Here is a 17,230-nt window from a genome sequence, read left to right on the forward strand (position 1 = left end):
TCTATAATATTGTTTGCAAGGGTTATGTTGACATGTAATGTGCCTGGTTCACCAGCAGGTGGCAGCAAATATGGCACAGCTATCTTAGATATAATAGAACCTTCTATTCCATTCTAACCCCCTCTGGAGAGAAGTGGAGTATCACTTCCTGCAGGAAAGGCGGGGACAGGTTCTTACCCCCTGCTAGGGGAAGGGTGTACTGGGGCACCTCTCTGCTGAACATGCCCACGCCAGCCAGAGCACCTTAAGCTCTGCTGGCCATGGAGGCCAAAGCTTGAAGCCTCAGGAGCCAGGAGGAAAGTTCCCTGGCATAACCATAAGTCAGACCAAAGAGACAAGTGCAACATACAGAAGTAACAGTATATTAAGCAAGCCTGTCAGTACAGCAGAGAGAGAGAGAGAGAAAGCAAGCAGAGTTATTGAAGAAGCCTGCCAGTTTAATACTAAAGCCTGTTGGGACCAAAATAAAGCTAGAAGACTGTTTATGATGAACGTTTATGCAACGTAAAGCTGCTGTTCAGCTACATACAAGGTCTGGACTCAATCTTATTTTCAAATCCCTCAATTATTCCCCCTATTTATTCCCTCTGGGGTCCAGCCGTATCCAGGTAGAAGCACCGTGACACACATAAAGGGACATTTTAGGCCGCAATATACTGGGCATTCCTACACCTGGGACACATGTTTTTTTTTATATAGAGGGCCCTAGGGGGAGGTGCCGGTTGCAGATGGTGGCGACCATCTTGTAAGGGATCCAACAGGGGAGCAGAACGGAGGCATCACGGGAGGGACAGAGGACGCCAGGCGTGTTGACGTGTACAGTCAAATTTTCAAATGGTCTGTCCTTAGCGCCCAATTTGGTAGGTAACAAGCAGAAATGGTCGCATTAACGTGCGGTCCGTGCAAGGGGACTGGGAGCAGGAGCAATTCAGTCAGGGGCAGACACAGGAAAAGGAACCTCCTACAAAACCCATGACAGACGCCTTCTGCAGAAAGAGATAGACGGCGCCTGTGTGCCGCTGTTTATCTCTGTATAATCATCAGGTTCTAACGAGGTGTTTATACGTATTTACATACGTGTTTTTCCATCACCAGGTCTTGGGTTTAAATAAGATTATTCTAATAGCCTCAGTTTGTCGTCGGCCAGAATGATACAAATGAAAGAAATTTAACTTTTTTTTTTTTTTTTACCACGGAATGAAAACGTAAAGCATTCGTTATCATACGGTAGAAACCATCAAACAACCATTAGCGTGAACAGCACCTAAATATAATGTACAACACTGAGTAATGGGAGCAATAACAGGGCAATAGTAAAACAAAAATAAATCTGACTAGAAAATGCCTTGTGGTTAAACACATCTCCCAGTAAAACAATGAGTCAGAACCAGTCATGAGGTCGTCATACACAACCATAATAACCTCCTACACCGTCACCCAGGCTAAAGACTACAGCTCCCGGCATGCAACGCTTCTCCCTGCCCTCTGGTGATTGGTGGAGGCGGCAGGCCTCGCTGTCATTGGCTGGCGTCTGGTCATGGGTTTCCAATGGCCGCCGGTAGTTGTGCGCATGCGGGAAAGTCTGTCAGTTTGGGGGACTGCTGGTGGCTGTTACCCTGGTGATAAGTAATGGGGGGAAGCGAGAGCACCGGGCGGCGGGTGTCCTTCGGGATGGATGAAGAGGAAAGGGTGCGGGTGCTGCGAGGAGTCAGGGTGAGAACGGGTCTATCTCCCCAATATGTCTGTGTGTGTATCTGCATGCTGGTCCTGAAGGTGATATCCGGCCCATGCAGGGTCAATTGGGGTCCATGTGTAAATACAGCGCATGGCATTATGGGAAAAATGGCGCAAGCATGGCTGAAGATATTGGGGGGTCTCAATTTCAAACGGATCTGTCCCCCATTGACTTTCAATGTAAAGTCTGGACGGATCCGTCTGAGCAACTTTCACGCTTTCAGAATTTTTTCTAAACTATAATGCAGACTGATCAGTTCTGAACGGATCCCATCGTCTGCATTATATGAGCGGATCCGTCTGTGCAGACACCAGACGGATCCGCTCTGAACGCAAGTGTGAAAGTAGCCTAATGAGTTAGGGCTCTTTCACACCTGCGTTCTTTTCTTCCGGCAAAGAGTTCCGTCGTCGGGGCTCTATGCCGGAAGAATCCTGATCAGGATTATCCTAATGCATTCTGAATGGAGAGAAATCCGTTCAGGATGCATCAGGATGTCTTCAGTTTCGGAACGGAAAACTCCGGCCAAAAATCCTGAACACTTGCCGCAAGGCCGGATCCGGAATTAAGGCCCATTGAAAGGCATTGATCCGGATCCGGCCTTAAGCTAAATGTCGTTTCGGCGCATTGCCGGATCTGACGTTTAGCTTTTTCTGAATGGTTACCATGGCTGCCGGGACGCTAAAGTCCTGGCAGCCATGGTAAAGTGTAGTGGGGAGCGGGGGAGCAGCATACTTACCGTCCGTGCGGCTCCCGGGGCGCTCCAGAGTGACGTCAGGGCGCCCCACGCACATGGATGACGTGATCGCATGGCACGTCATCCATGCGCATGGGGCGCTCTGACGTCATTCTGGAGCGCCCCGGGAGCCGCACGGACGGTAAGTATGCCGCTCCCCCGCTCCCCGCTCCTACTATGGCAACCAGGACTTTAATAGCGTCCTGGCTGCCATAGTAACACTGAAAGCATTTTGAAGACGGATCCGTCTTCAAATGCTTTCAGTACACTTGCGTTTTTCCGGATCCGGCGTGTAATTCCGGCAAGTGGAGTACACGCCGGATCCGGACAACGCAAGTGTGAAAGAGCCCTTTCACACTTGCGTTTTTCTTTTTTAGCATAGAGTTCCGTCACAGGGGCTCTATACCGGAAAATAACTGATCAGTTTTATCCCCATGCATTCTGAATGGAGAGTAAGGGCTCTTCAGTTCAGGACCGGAACGTTTTTTGGCCGGAGAAAATACCGCAGCATGCTGCGCTTTTTGCTCCGGCCAAAAATCCGGAACACTTGCCGCAAGGCCGGATCCGGAATGAATGCCCATTGAAAGGCATTGATCCGGATCCGGCCTTAAGCTAAACGTCGTTTCGGCGCATTGCCGGATGCGACGTTTAGCTTTTTCTCAATGGTTACCATGGCTGCCGGGACGCTAAAGTCCTGGCAGCCATGGTAAAGTGTAGTGGGGAGCGGGGGAGCAGCATACTTATCGTCCGTGCGGCTCCCGGGGCGCTCCAGAGTGACGTCAGGGCGCCCCAAGCGCATGGATGACGTGATCGCATGGATCACATGATCCATGCGCATGGGGCGCTCTGACGTCATTCTGGAGCGCCCCGGGAGCCGCACGGACTGTAAGTATACCGCTCCCCCGCTCCCCACTACTACTATGGCAACCAGGACTTTAATAGCGTCCTGGCTGCCATAGTAACACTGAAAGCATTTTGAAGACGGATCCGTCTTCAAATGCTTTCAGTACACTTGCGTTTTTCCGGATCCGGCGTGTAATTCCGGCAAGTGGAGTACACGCTGGATCCGGACAACGCAAGTGTGAAAGAGGCCTAATCCGTTCAGGATGCATCAGGACGTCTTCAGTTCAGTCGTTTTGACTGATCAGGCAAAAGAGAAAACCGCAGCATGCTACGGTTTTATCTCTGGCGAAAAAAACTGGAGACTTGCCTGAATGCCGGATCCGGCATTTTTCCCCATAGGAATGTATTAGTGCCGGATCCGGCATTCAAAATACCGGAATGTCTGATCCGGCCTGCACACGCGCAGACTGGTAAAAGTGGGAAAAAAAATATAAGACGGATCCATCTGTCCGCATGACAAGCGGAGAGACGGATCCTCAGAAATTCTTTCAGTTACATCAAAATCGGCGGATCCAGCGGGCAGTTCCGACGACGGAACTGCCCGCCAGATCACACTCCCGCAAGTGTGAAAGTAGCCTTAACAAAATTTGTAAAATCAGTTTGGAATACCTTGAGGGGTGTAGTTTGCAAAATAGGGTCATTTTTGGGTGGTTTCTATTATGCAAGCCTCACAAAGTGACTTCAGACCTGAACTGGACCTTAAAAAGTGGGTTTTAGAATCTTTTAAAAAAATTTCAAGATTTGCTTTTAAACTTCTAAGCCTTCTAACGTCCCCAAAAAAATAAACTGGCATTCACAAAAAGATCCAAACATGAAGTAGACATATGGGGAATGTAAAGTAATAGCTATTTTTGGAGGTATTACTATCTATTATAAAAATAGATAAATAGAAATTTAGAAGTTTGCAAATTTTTTTACATTTTTGGTAAATTTGGATTTTTTTTTATAAATAAAAAAAAAATTGGTACAAAATTTTACCACTGTCATGAAGTACAATACGCGACGAGAAAACAATCTCAGAATGGGCTGGATAAGTAAAAGTGTTGTAAAGTTATCACCACTTAAAGTGACACTGGTCAGATTTGCAAAAAATGGCCTGGGCAGGAAGGTGAAAAATTTCAGGGTCCTGAAGGGGTTAAATGGGAAAATTTAAAACTGCCGCTGCTCTTAGACTGTTAATGGCAGGGTCCTCAAACTTGGCCCAGTTGGTCACTGGGATTAAAATTCTGAAAAGTGGGCGGGGCCAAAAATAACCAATCCGATTTATTTGATTGATTTTTAAATGGGAAAAACTAAAAATGCTGCCATTCTCACATTATAGATGTCATGGACCTCAAATATCACAAATGTGGTCATTGGGTGTTTCCACTTCAAAGTTGAAAAAGTGGGCGGGGCCACCAACAACCAATCAAATTTCACTCATTGATGTTCAATAGAAAACAATAAAACTGCTGCCATTTTTACACGTTAAATGCCGTAATTCCCAAACCTTAAAGGGATTCTGTCAGCAGAGATACGGACATGCTCAGCTAGATCGCCGCTAGCATGTCCGCAATATATGTGTCCTATAGGGCTGTGTGGTTTTAATTTCTTTAAAAAAGGATTTTATAGATATGCAAATGAGTGTTAAATGTGTCCAAGGGGCTGCACTAACCTTACTTGTGCCCAGCCGTGCCCAGCCACGCCCGCCTGTGAAGGAGCCCAGCACCGCCTATGTCTCCTCCTTTCATCAACTATAGATAGCCGTAATCTCGCGCATGCGCGGTTCCTTCCCTGAGGCTGATGCCAGCACAGGGAAGGAACACTATGCTGACACTGCGCATGCGTGAGCTCGCGAATCGCGAGATTACGGCTATCTATAGTTGATGAAAGGAGGAGACATAGGCGGTTAATTGCCATGGACGCAGCGCCCTGTCAGAGGTCGGGTGCCGGCAATGTGTTTCTGCTGCCTGTATTTGTAATGTATTAAACGTTAGTCATCATTGGTGGCGCAGTGCGCCCGCCACGCCTCTTCGTTCCCATTGGTGGCAGCAGCGGTACTAGGGGGAGTGAGAGAGTCAGAGACTGCTTCCTTCTCCCCGTGCTGCTGAGGGCGCATGGCCGCGCTCATGTTCTCTGACCCTGGGCTGCGCAGTAGGGCAGTCTAGTATCGATAAAAGATACTTTCATTGGAAAATTTTCAACTTTCACTTAAACTCTCCAAACTTGGATCACCGGGTCATGGGGTCAACTTTAAATTTTTTGTCCGATTTTGGGGACTCAAAAAGTGGGCGGAGCCTATTGACTTCAATGAGAAAATGTAAAGAGCTGCTATTCTTACAATATGAAAGCCAGAGTACCCAAACTGGCACTGTGGGTCACTGGGTGAGTGTGGTTAGAATTTAGGAAAAGTGGGTAGAGCCTTCAACAGCCAATCACATTTTAGCCATTCGTCTTATATGGGAAAAATTTTAATTGCCGCCGCTCTTAGACTGTTAATGGCAGGGTCCACAAACTTGGCAAAGTGAGTCATTGACTTGGGTTAAAATTTTAATAAACTAGGTTAAACAGACTTTGCTTATATCACTAGCGTTTTTTTAAGCCAACATTCGGTGGTTTCTTCAGAAACAACACCATCTAGTTTAATTTTAGTATTTCATAATTTAGTTCATAACTTAATTATTGAATTGCATTTTTCCTTGTTCTTTATAGTGTATCTATAAGGCAGGTTATTATATACAGTGATATATCTTGTCGTGGAAGATCCAAGATCTGGAAATGTCATGTTTCCGCCTATGAATATAAGGGTCCTTGTGTTCCCTCTAGTGGTCATATAGTATATTACACCTGATGAACATTCTGTGAATTTAGGTCATAAACCGTATTTGAACAGTAAAGTTTTTGTTTTCTTTGGTTAAAACCAAATTGCATTTTTTTTATATTTGCCTCCTAACCTATCACCCAGGCTCAGAGCAAAGACTTAGGCCTCTTTCACACTACCGTTTTTTTTTTCCGTTTTGCGGTCCGTTTTTTGCGTTCCGTATACGGTCCGTGTATGGAACCATTCATTTCAATGGTTCCGCAAAAAAACGGAATGTGTTCCGTATGCATTCCGTTTCCGTATTTCCGTTTTTCCGTTCCGTTGAAAAGATAGAACATGTCCTATATTTGGCCGCAAATCACGGTCCGTGGCTCCATTCAAGTCAATGGGTCTGCAAAAAAAACGGAACACATACGGAAATGCATCCGTATGTCTTCCGTATCCGTTCCGTTTTTTGCGGAACCATCTATTGAAAATGTTATGCCCAGCACAATTTTTTCTATGTAATTACTGTATACTGTATATGCCATACGGAAGAACGGAACGGAAACGGAACCACAACGGAAGCAAAAAACGGAACAACGGATCCGTGAAAAACGGATCGCAAAACACTGAATTCAACATACTGTAGTGTGAAAGAGGCCTTAGGCTGAGTTCACACGAGCGTGACAGATTAGGTCCGGATGCGTTCAGGGTGCGTTCAGTTAAACTCGCACCATTTTGCAAGCAAGTTCAGTCAGTTTTGTCTGCAATTGCGTTTAGTTGTTCAGTTTTTTCCGCGCGGGTGCAATGCGTTTTGATGCGTTTTTCACGCGCGTGATAAAAAACTGAAGGTTTACAAACAACATCTCCTAGCAACCATCAGTGAAAAACGCATTGCATCCGCACTTGCTTGCAGATGCAATGCGTTATTAACGCAGCCCCATTCACTTCTATGGAGCCAGGGCTGCGTGAAAAACGCAGAATATAGAACAGGCTGCGATTTTAAAGCATTGCAGAAGTGATGCATGAAAAAAAACGCTCATGTACACAGACCCATTGAAATGAATGGGTCAGGATTCAGTGCAGGTGCAATGCGTTCACCTCATGCATTGCACCCGCGCGGAAATCTCGCCCGTGTGAACGCAGCCTTATAGGTCACCCTGTATTAGGTTCTTTAGACTTGCTGAGTTGGACGACCTCCACTAGAATCCCCCTTACCAAAGCCCATTTGCTTTAGTATGTGTGTGGTATTTTGCTGCAGTGTAACGAAAAGGGGACTGAAAGCAGCTTGAATTTCTCTCGTCTTTCCTGCAGCTTTCCGATGACATGGTAAATCGTATGAAGGAGTCGCAGAGAGGTGAGCAAAGCAATGTGCCAGGGAGCACTCCATCAGCTCAGACCCCTAGGGGGGAGCCTGCAGCAGAGGCCAGAGGTAGGTGATGTACAGATGATGTAAGTAGTCGACCAGCTGATGTTTTCTCTTTGTTACTCAGAGTAATAAGTCTCCCTTTAACTACAGGCTCTGAGCGAGCAGCTGCAGGAGGAAGCAAGCAGCCGACATATGCAGAGGATGAACTGTACAGGAGGTCAGTGGCCGTAGACCAGAAACTGGACATAAAGGGAACTTGTCCCATAATTACCCGTCATATCCTTTGTAGAGATGAAGCATATTTGCCATAAACAAGCTGTTAAAGGGATGGTCTCACCTCAGCAAATTATTATTTATCATTAAAGAGTAACTAAACCTTTACATGAACTTTTAATATGTTGTCCCTAAGGCTACTTTCACACTCGTGTTTGGTGCGGATCCGTCATGGATCTGCACAGACGGATCCGTTCAGTTACAACCATCTGCATACGTTCAGACCGGATCCGTTTGTATTATCTTTAACATAGCCATCCGGATCCGTCATGAACTCCATTGAAAGTCAGTGGAGGATGGATCCGTTTTCTATTGTGCCAGATTGTGTTATAGAAAACTGATCCGTCCCCATTGACTTACATTGTGTGTAAGAACGGATACGTTTGGTTCAGTTTCGTCAGATGGACACCGAAACGCTGCAGGCAGCCCCCAGAGCGGAATGGTGATGGCACAGAGGCGAACTGATGCATTCTGAACGGATCCTTTTCCATTCAGAATGTATTAGGGCAAAACTGATCCGTTTTTGGGCCGCGTGTGAGAGCCCTGAACGGATCTCGCAAACGAAAAGCCAAAACGCCAGTGTGAAAGTAGCCTAATGCCCTAATAAAACTCTCTAATATACTTTTTAAATTAATTTTCTATTTTTACTACACTATTTCCTACCTAAAGCACACCATTCACTGTGCGCTTAAAACTCTGATCTCTGTACACCGCTGACTGCTCAGCAGTTTACACATATTGCTGCCTGTGCTCCCTGGACTATTACTAACTCTTGGCATAGCACATAGGTTCCCTCTACCTGTGTATTATTATGCCAGGATTAGCGGAGCGGCTCCTGCTTCTGCCTGCTCCGCTAAGCTAAGAGAACTGCATGTGCGCTATCTTCGCAGAACACGCATGCCAAGAGTTAGTAATCGTCCAGGGAGCATATTGCTGCTCCTGCCCGTACTCGCAGCGCTGCTGCGGCCCCATTGATAAATTGTGTACTCTGTACACTGCTGAGCAGTCAGCGGTGAACAGAGTTTTAAGCGCACAGTGAATGGTGTGCTTTAGGTAGGAAAAAGTGTAGTAAAAATAGAAAATTAATAAAAAATAAAAAAAGTATATTAGAGAGAGTTTTATTAGGGCATTAGGGGCAAACATATTCAAAGTTTATGTAAAGGTTAAGTTACTCTTTAAAGCACCATTCATTCCATGGCACTGTACATATAAAACGGGCATACATACATGATAAAGTACAATACAATAAGCATGAACAAGACAAGTTACAAACTGGTACAGGAGGAGAGAGGACCCTGGTCACAGGAGCTTACAGTCTACAAGCAAATAGCATTTATCATGTAGAGAAAGTGAATACAAGGCACTTACTAATGTATTGTGAATGTCCATAATGTCTCCTTTGCTGGCTTGATTCATTTCTCCATCACATTATACACTGCTCATATCCAGGAGTTATGACCACCCTGCAATCCATAGGTGGTCGTGCTTGCACATTATAGGAAAAAGTGACTGCCTTTCTGGTAGTCAGGACCATGGGAGCGCATGCACAGCATCTCCTGTCCCCGCCACCTCGTGTCTGCGCAGCAGCGGTGGCCGCAAGCCCTGGAAATTAGCCATGTATAATGTGATGGAAAAATGAATCCAGCCAACTAGTAAGTGCCTTGTATTGAAAGGGTTTTCCATGATTGTTTTTTACTGATGACCTATTCTCAGGATAGGTCATCAGTATCTGATTGGTGGGTGTCTGATACCAGGGACCCCCACTGATCAGCGGTTTTGAGAAGGCGCCGCTGACTTCTCGCAGCTTACCTAGCACAGCGCCGTACATTGTATAGTGGCTGTGCTTGGTATTGCAGCTCAGCCCATTCACTTCAATGGGGCTGAGCTGCTCCTAGGCCACGTGATCTATGTCACTGTCCTAGGAAAAGCAGAGAGAATGTCACGGCGCTCACAGGAGCGCTGCCTTTTCAAAGAACTGATCGGCGGGGGTCCCGGGTGTCCGACCCCCATCCATCAGATCAGTAAAAAAAAACTCTTTGAAAATGCCTTTAACTTTCTCTACATGATAAATGCCATTTGTTGAAGTACGAAACCCCTGTTAAAGAAATGATCCACTGAAGCTATGACTTTTACTTACATAGTGTGGCGCCACCTGCTGTTCATTCACTTATACAGTATGGTGCCGCCTGGTTCACTGCAGGGCGGCCAGTGTGTCGCTTCTCAGGAAAGTACCAAAACTTGTGCAGCCATATACATCCAATCTAATCTTTACAGTGGACTTTTTTGCAGCTTCCAGAAGGGGAAGGAGACTGACTGGGAGCTTACTGGGCACTATGTTTACTTCTGTGGGGAGGTTCCCTGGAAACTGATTTGGAGATTATATTTATGGCTGTGCTTGGTATCAATAAAAAGAGATTTTATTTTGTGCAGACAGTGCAAAGTAGTTTAAACCAGTGATTAGTAGCATTTTGGGACTTTTTATATGAACTTGAACTGTAGCGTACCCTTTTAAATTTACATAATTTGCTGCAAATACTATTGCTTTACCTATCTTATACACATACATACATATATACCACATTTTATTCACCAGTCACATCCAGAGCTGCCTTCACAATTCTGCATATTTCCAATTCACCCACTGCGCCTCATTTCCCTCTTTAGCCAGTACATGATACTTTCTAGAAGATCTCTACTTTTTTGACTAGTGTCTTTTTGTGCAGGTACGAGAAGGAACAAGCCATCATCCAGGAGGAACTGGGTCGTATCGCCAAGAGAGAGCGCGAGGCAGCTCAGGAGCGGTACAGCTCCGCCATCCTCCGTGAGAAGAACTACACCACCCAGGAGCGCAGGAGGACCGAACAGCTGGTAAGTGAGGAATGTGTCGGTCACCGCAGTACACTCAGCAGGTCAGACGTAAAGGCAGGAAGTGGAGGCGTGCCCCCTGGGAGGTTATTTGGGGGGTTTATGTGTCTGTGTTCCTGACCGTACGTTCATCTGGTGCCAGTACCTGCTGCAGCTTCTCTGCTCCGTTAATAGGCTCCAGCGCAGCAGCTGACGTGTAGTTAAAGGGTTATTCCCATTATGTAAAGTGAGGGCATATCGCTAGGCTGTGCCATCCCTTTTTTTTTTTTTCTTGGGAGTTCTTCCATGGTATCTCAAGTAGGACCAGTGAAAAGAGTGAGCAGATCTTTGATGCGGCCTCATGTTTATTTTGCAGGAACGTAGTCGCCTCCGATACAACCAATCTTATAATTGCTCTAAACAAATCATTAAAGTTAGGGATCGACCGATATTGATTTTTTTTAGAGCCGATACCTATAATCCGTGAACTTTTTAGGCCAATAGCCGATAATTTATACCAATATTTTATATCTCATAATATATATTATATTAGTTGGTAGTCACTGAGGTGGTGGAAATTGGCATTTGGAACTAGTATATTATACATTTAAATTAATAAAACCCTTAGTTGGTAGTTGTAACGGACCGTTTCAGCAGACAAGGGGTTAAAATCCGTTTAGGCGATATGCCCCTTTCTGAGAGACAGGCACAGCTACTGCAGAACACCTAACTCCCGAACTGGATACAAAATAGCACTCCAAACTGGAACCTCGCGAATAGCTGCTAGCAGACGAACAGGAAAAGCATACAATCAGTTTGCACTCCTGGCAATCAGTCTTTAACAGCATATATAGGGAATCGCCCCAATAACGAGACGAGGCTCCGTGTTGAGGGTCAAGCAGTGGTCTCACTGTACTTCAAGTACAGCCTCTTTTATTCATAAAAAACAAACATAGTACTGCCCACAGGGTTTTGAATTCCAACCAATCAATATATTACAACACATCCCCACAATGCATCATGGTTTCCTCCTCTCTGCCTGGCGACACCCGAGGAGCAATCCAATTATCTCTCAGGACAAAGGGAAATCGCCAATACACATGTGGAGACAACAGGACAGGAATCACCACCCAAACACACAATGTCACACCCCCACAGCAAACACAGACATTTAACATATCCCCAGATAGCTCAAGTCTGAGTGCATATCATTAGGCGAATGGCACTCAGAATACACGAATACAATAATATTAGCTATCTGGGTACCCTCACATAACATACAATTTAACCGAACGCATAATAACATAAAATACAATTCCAAAGACAGATTTAAGCTGTGCGGCCGGTCTGTCTTCTCCTTTAAAGTTAGTATGGGCCGTAATTCTGAGGCAAGAGGCTGGTAGCCAGGCCCCTCCAAAACCCAGTGGCGAGGTTGGTTTCGCCACAGTAGTCAATTTATAATTTACATTTATAATATACTAATGCCAATTTCCACACCATCCCCCCCTCCTCACTGACTTTATTTATTCCTTATCAGACCTCAGGTCAGCCCTTTTATTAGCCCCTATCAGACCTCAGGTCAGCCCTTTTATTAGCCCCTATCAGACCTCAGATCAGACCTTTATTAGCCCCTATCAGACCTCAGATCAGACCTTTATTAGCCCCTATCAGACCTCAGATCAGACCTTTATTAGCCCCTATCAGACCTCAGATCAGACCTTTATTAGCCCCTATCAGACCTCAGATCAGACCTTTATTAGCCCCTATCAGACCTCAGATCAGACCTTTATTAGCCCCTATCAGACCTCAGATGAATAAAATAAAAAAAAAACTCCTCACCTCTCCTGTGCTGCGGCTCCTCTTCATCTCAGAGTCTGGCCTGTCGCTCCCCTGTGTTCTCCGGCCCGCGCTGCACTGTCACTTGACAGCGTGCAGCGTCAGGTCATAGTGCGTGCACTACGTCCTGACCCTGTACAGGGTCAGGACAGTGCAGTGCGGGCCCCATCAAAGAAGACCAGGGAGGGTGAGTATCTGAAGTGCTTGCTGCGCTTCTTCCCTGCTCCCGACACCCGATGCATACTAGTGCGCGCTTCCATAATGGAAGCGCTCACTTAGTTTTCGCCTTATACGCATTATCGGTATATCGGCAAGGTTAGATACCGATAATGTACAAAATCCTGAATATCGGCCGATAATATAGGTACTTCCGATAATCGGCCGATCCCCAATTAAAGTAATGTTGGACATGGTCTTGTCTATAAATCTCCTAATGTTTTTTGTCTGCTGCCCCCTTTGTAGACCTGTGGGACTATAAACCAACCCTCTGCTGTCTGATCCTATGGTTATACTCTATCGCATCAGTACCCTACTATTTGCTGCCCTACTAAATGCTAGCAAAAAGTAAGAGTATGATTGTAAGATCAAGCCCCTGACCGGTGAAGGAGCAGGGAGGCTGAGCGTGGAGGAACCTACAGGTAATACAGGGTGGCCCATGAAAAAGTCGCCCGCCTCCAGCGATAGTATGACGAGATGAACGAGCAAGTGGATTTTTTTTTATTTTTTAAATGGAACTTGTAATCAACTTCATGCTGCCCATACTAATGGAAGCATAAAGTAGAGACAGGTGAGTTGATTTCAGCGGTCTGTCATTTATAAGTTAAAAGTAAGACCAACATCACAATCATTGAAGACTGGGCCTGGAAAAAGAGTCCCGGCCTCCTGAGAAGAGTCCTGGTTGTTCATGAAGTCCTGCTCTCCTGCTGATGACTGACCGGCTTCTACCGAGTTTTCTCCCTTTCTCTCTAGGAGAGAACTGCCAATCATCAGCCGATGGGGGAGATCAGGAGATTATAATAACCAGGACTCTACTCGGGTAGATGTGACTCTTTTCAGGGCCTGGGCTGCAATGATTATGATGCTGGTTTCTGGCAACCACTTACTTTTAGCTTATGAGGGACACACTGCTGACATCAGCATTTCTGTCACTATTTTATGCTGCCCTCAGTGAGGTTAGCATAAAGTCGATGACGGGTTCCCTTTAATTACCCACAAGTCACAGAAGATGCTGAGTGGTCCCCGTTCACATCTTTCCATCTTTGGGCAGGTCAGAGTCTGTTGGCTGATACTATATGTGATGCTGCGGATAGTGTTTGTGACATTTGACTTGAGTTCCTCCAGGGGATGTGGATTGCTAGCAGACACTTTCTGTTTTAAATTTCCCCACATATAAAAATCACATGTGGGCAAGTCTGGGGAATGTGATTTTTATAACCCCTCGCACACCGCTCACTCCTCCGTAAACTGTTCATGAACTTGTCCAGTGAGATTTTGTTAGAGAAAGCAGGACATTTTTCTTCCTGCAGCATCACTGTTGAAGAGCTGCCAGCCGTATCCGCCACCATAATCCCACCTGCCCAAAGATGCAGAGACCTGAACGGGGACCACTTCCAGCATCTTCTGTGACTTGTAGGTAATTAAAAAAATATATAAAGAATAAACAACTTGCTAGTTCATTTTGTCATACTGTCGCTGGAGGGGGGCTACTTTTTTGTTGGCCACCCTGTATAGGGGTCCATTCACACGTCCGCAAAATGGGTCCGCATCCGTTCCGCAATTTTGCGGAACCGGTGCAGACCCATTTATTTTCAATGGGGCCGGAATGTGCTGTCCGCATCTGCATTTGCGGATCCGCAAAAAAATGTCCTATTCTTGTCCAAAAAAAGGCATTTTCTATGAGAGTGCTGGCGATGTGCGGTCCGCAAAATGCGGAATGCACATTGCTGGTGTCCGTGTTTTGCGGATCTGCAAAACACATACGGACCTGTGAATGGACCCTAATCCAGACGTTTTCACTGTACATCCCTGCACTACCACCATAGCCTCTTGCTGCCCGCAAAGACAAAGGGAACAGCCTCCTCTCCTGACATGTCTAATAGTAAATACTTGTATTCCTAAAATCATCTCTGCGTTGTGCTGTTCCTCAGAGAAATGTATGAATAAACTGGGTGTTACCATTCCCTTTGTCAATCGGGTGTGTCCCTACACAGTCTGACACTGGCAACAATGATTGGCTGGTGTCATACTGTGCAGGGTGACCACCGCAACAGCTAACACCAGTTTGTCAATTTTTTTCACCAATTTCCACAAGGAAAGGCACAATCTAGTGGCCTTGAGGTGTCCTCAATGGCTGTCGGCCAAACTCTCCTTGGCTGAGCATGCGTGTGTGCTTAGTGGGAGAGAAGGGAGTTAGCGGCTGCCAGGCACCTCTGGCTATGGCTTATTACCCTTGTGAACAAAGGATCGGGCATGTTAAAATATAGCAGGTCTGATTTTTTTCTAGGAAGATTCAACGCACCCCCATACGCATAAGATAGTTGGACGGCCTTGCCAAAATTAGTTTTTAGACCGGTATTTTTAGACAAACGTGCTCTTGTATGTATGAATAGCTTGAGAAAATAATTCTTCAGAAGGATTATTTCATTAGGAATGCAAGAATTTCCTAGGACTGAAAGGTCCTCTTTGGGGCCATTCACACAGTCTTTTGCACAGGCTGACTTTGGCACAGTCAAAAAGCCACTGTGCAGCTGCTCAGAAAATCGGCCCGTTGTTTCTTGGAGTGGTTGTAGCCATAAACGGAGTCCTTTTTGGGTGGAAATTCCTGTCAATTTTAGACTGCAAGAAATGCGGTGTGAATGCCCCCTTTAAGTGCATTAACTTCTTTTGTCCACAAGGTGTCACTAAAGAAATCTGCCCTCTCCGCTGCTAACAGGGACACCTGGTGGCCATCATAAAAATTACAACTGTTATTTTATAACTTGGAATTGGCTTTACTTTCTTCTTCCCTTTTGGCAATATATTACCCCGTCCCCTCTCCCCCTAATATTCTTGTAAAGACCGAACTCCAATTACAAATCCACTATTTCATCTTTAAGCCTTTCTTTCAGAATTTACACTGACAAATATCCATCTCCCTTTGGTTTCTGGTTTGGGGCCAATGTCTGACACAAATATTGCAAAAGGATTTAGTGACGATCGGGAAGAGCTTCTAAATGCTTCGTTTTATGCAGATTTGTAATTGCAGCAGCCTTCAGGCCCTGGGAGATATTATCATGCAAGCTCCGTACCTCATCCCCTTTGTTGATTGGGTCTCTCCATCATTACTCTGCGCCGTGGATTTATTATAAAGACAAACACGCCAGGGCGGTGACAAGCTGAATTACGGCATGATCCATCCCCGATGGCCCGAGTGCCTTGATACAGTAATAAATATCTGCATGGGTGGGGGTGGGGATGCCCTGTCCTTACATCTGTGCTCAGCGGGGGAACTTATTTTCTGTATATTCTTAGCATAGGAATTGGAGCACTGCTGGACCGTGTGCAGAAGACTTCTTGAACTCCTCAGTCTCTAGGGTCCTACTGACAGGATGCACGTTGCTGGTAGTAGTCCTAGATCTGTAGTAGCCCGCGTGCTGAATTATGGGGCAGCATATGTGGCTGTTCACGGTTCCTAAGGGCTTCCTTGTGTGTAACGCAGATCTAAAGAGAGGCCGATATGTGCTGATTATGTTTGCAAGGATTTTCCATCTGGATGTTGCAGTCGGAAAATCTGCAACGTTTTACAGTAGCGGCAAAGTGGATGAGATTTATGTGGATATTCACCCCGCATTTCACCCTTTGCAGTGCACAGCGGGAAATCCTCTGCAGAATATGCAAAAAATCCACATATGCCTCAGGAAATTTTGCCATAGATTTCTCACGGATTTTGCCACGAGAAAATGGCAAAATCTGCTGCAGTTTACATCCTGGATACACCTTTAAAAGGAGCGGTCACCTTGCATTCCCATGTAATAATTCTGGAGCATCTATACTTATCATTGTATGTAGTGCCATTCCTCTATTGTTACTACTGGAAGTTTATGAATAAATTGCCAGCAGTCTATAATGAAGGTCCAGATGGGTGTTACCAGTACGGGTGTGTCCCTGTACAGTCTGACACTATCCAATCAGTGCTGACAGTGTCAGACTGTGCAGGGACCCCCCCTTTCCCCCACCATCCAGATGGTCTTTCATTGCAGACTGCTGGAAATGTATTCATACACTGCTAGTAGAAATAAAAAAGAAATGACACAACATAGTCATAATAGAAGATGCTCGTCCCACTTTCCCACACTCCCTAGTGATAAAGCTATCTAGTTATGCAATTGTACAGAGAGGGAAAATATAGAGACATTAAGTCCCCTAGAATGGCAGCTTCTTCTTGCAGAGAGTCCCTGTGCGATACATGGGGATCCTAAGCAGGACTACCCCATCTAGGATGTCATCAGTATCTGATCGGTGGGGGTCCAACACCCGGGACACTCCGCCAATCAGCTGAGACGGCACCGATGTTCCTGTGAGCGCCGTGGCCCTCTCTCAGCTCTCCAAGCACAGCGCCGTCCATTGTATAGTGGCCATGCTTCGTATTGCACTCAGCCTCATTCACTTCTATGGGGCTGAGCTGCTCCTCGGCCACATGACCGATGAAGGTGACATCACTGGCCTAGGGAAAGCAGCTAGTAAGCCACGTCGCTACTGCATGCACTGCTGCCCTCT

At 45.9% G+C, this 17,230-nt stretch overlaps 1 protein-coding gene across 3 annotated transcripts in view; it reads left to right on the forward strand.

Annotated features, from left to right (window-relative positions):
- The first annotated feature begins 1,558 nt into the window (after window positions 1-1,558).
- Window positions 1,559-17,230, forward strand: part of CHCHD6 (coiled-coil-helix-coiled-coil-helix domain containing 6) — a 226,176-nt gene continuing 210,504 nt past the window's right edge. For all 3 annotated transcript variants that reach the window (XM_044301385.1, XM_044301387.1, XM_044301386.1), the window contains exons 1-4: window positions 1,559-1,713; window positions 7,468-7,585; window positions 7,673-7,739; window positions 10,519-10,663. In XM_044301385.1, coding sequence (XP_044157320.1) covers window positions 1,630-1,713; window positions 7,468-7,585; window positions 7,673-7,739; window positions 10,519-10,663 — 414 coding nt within the window. In that variant the 5' untranslated portion in view covers window positions 1,559-1,629. The remainder of the gene's footprint in view (window positions 1,714-7,467; window positions 7,586-7,672; window positions 7,740-10,518; window positions 10,664-17,230) is intronic.

Source organism: Bufo gargarizans, chromosome 7 (genome assembly GCF_014858855.1).
Source record: "Bufo gargarizans isolate SCDJY-AF-19 chromosome 7, ASM1485885v1, whole genome shotgun sequence".
Classification (NCBI taxonomy): Eukaryota; Metazoa; Chordata; class Amphibia; order Anura; family Bufonidae; genus Bufo; species Bufo gargarizans.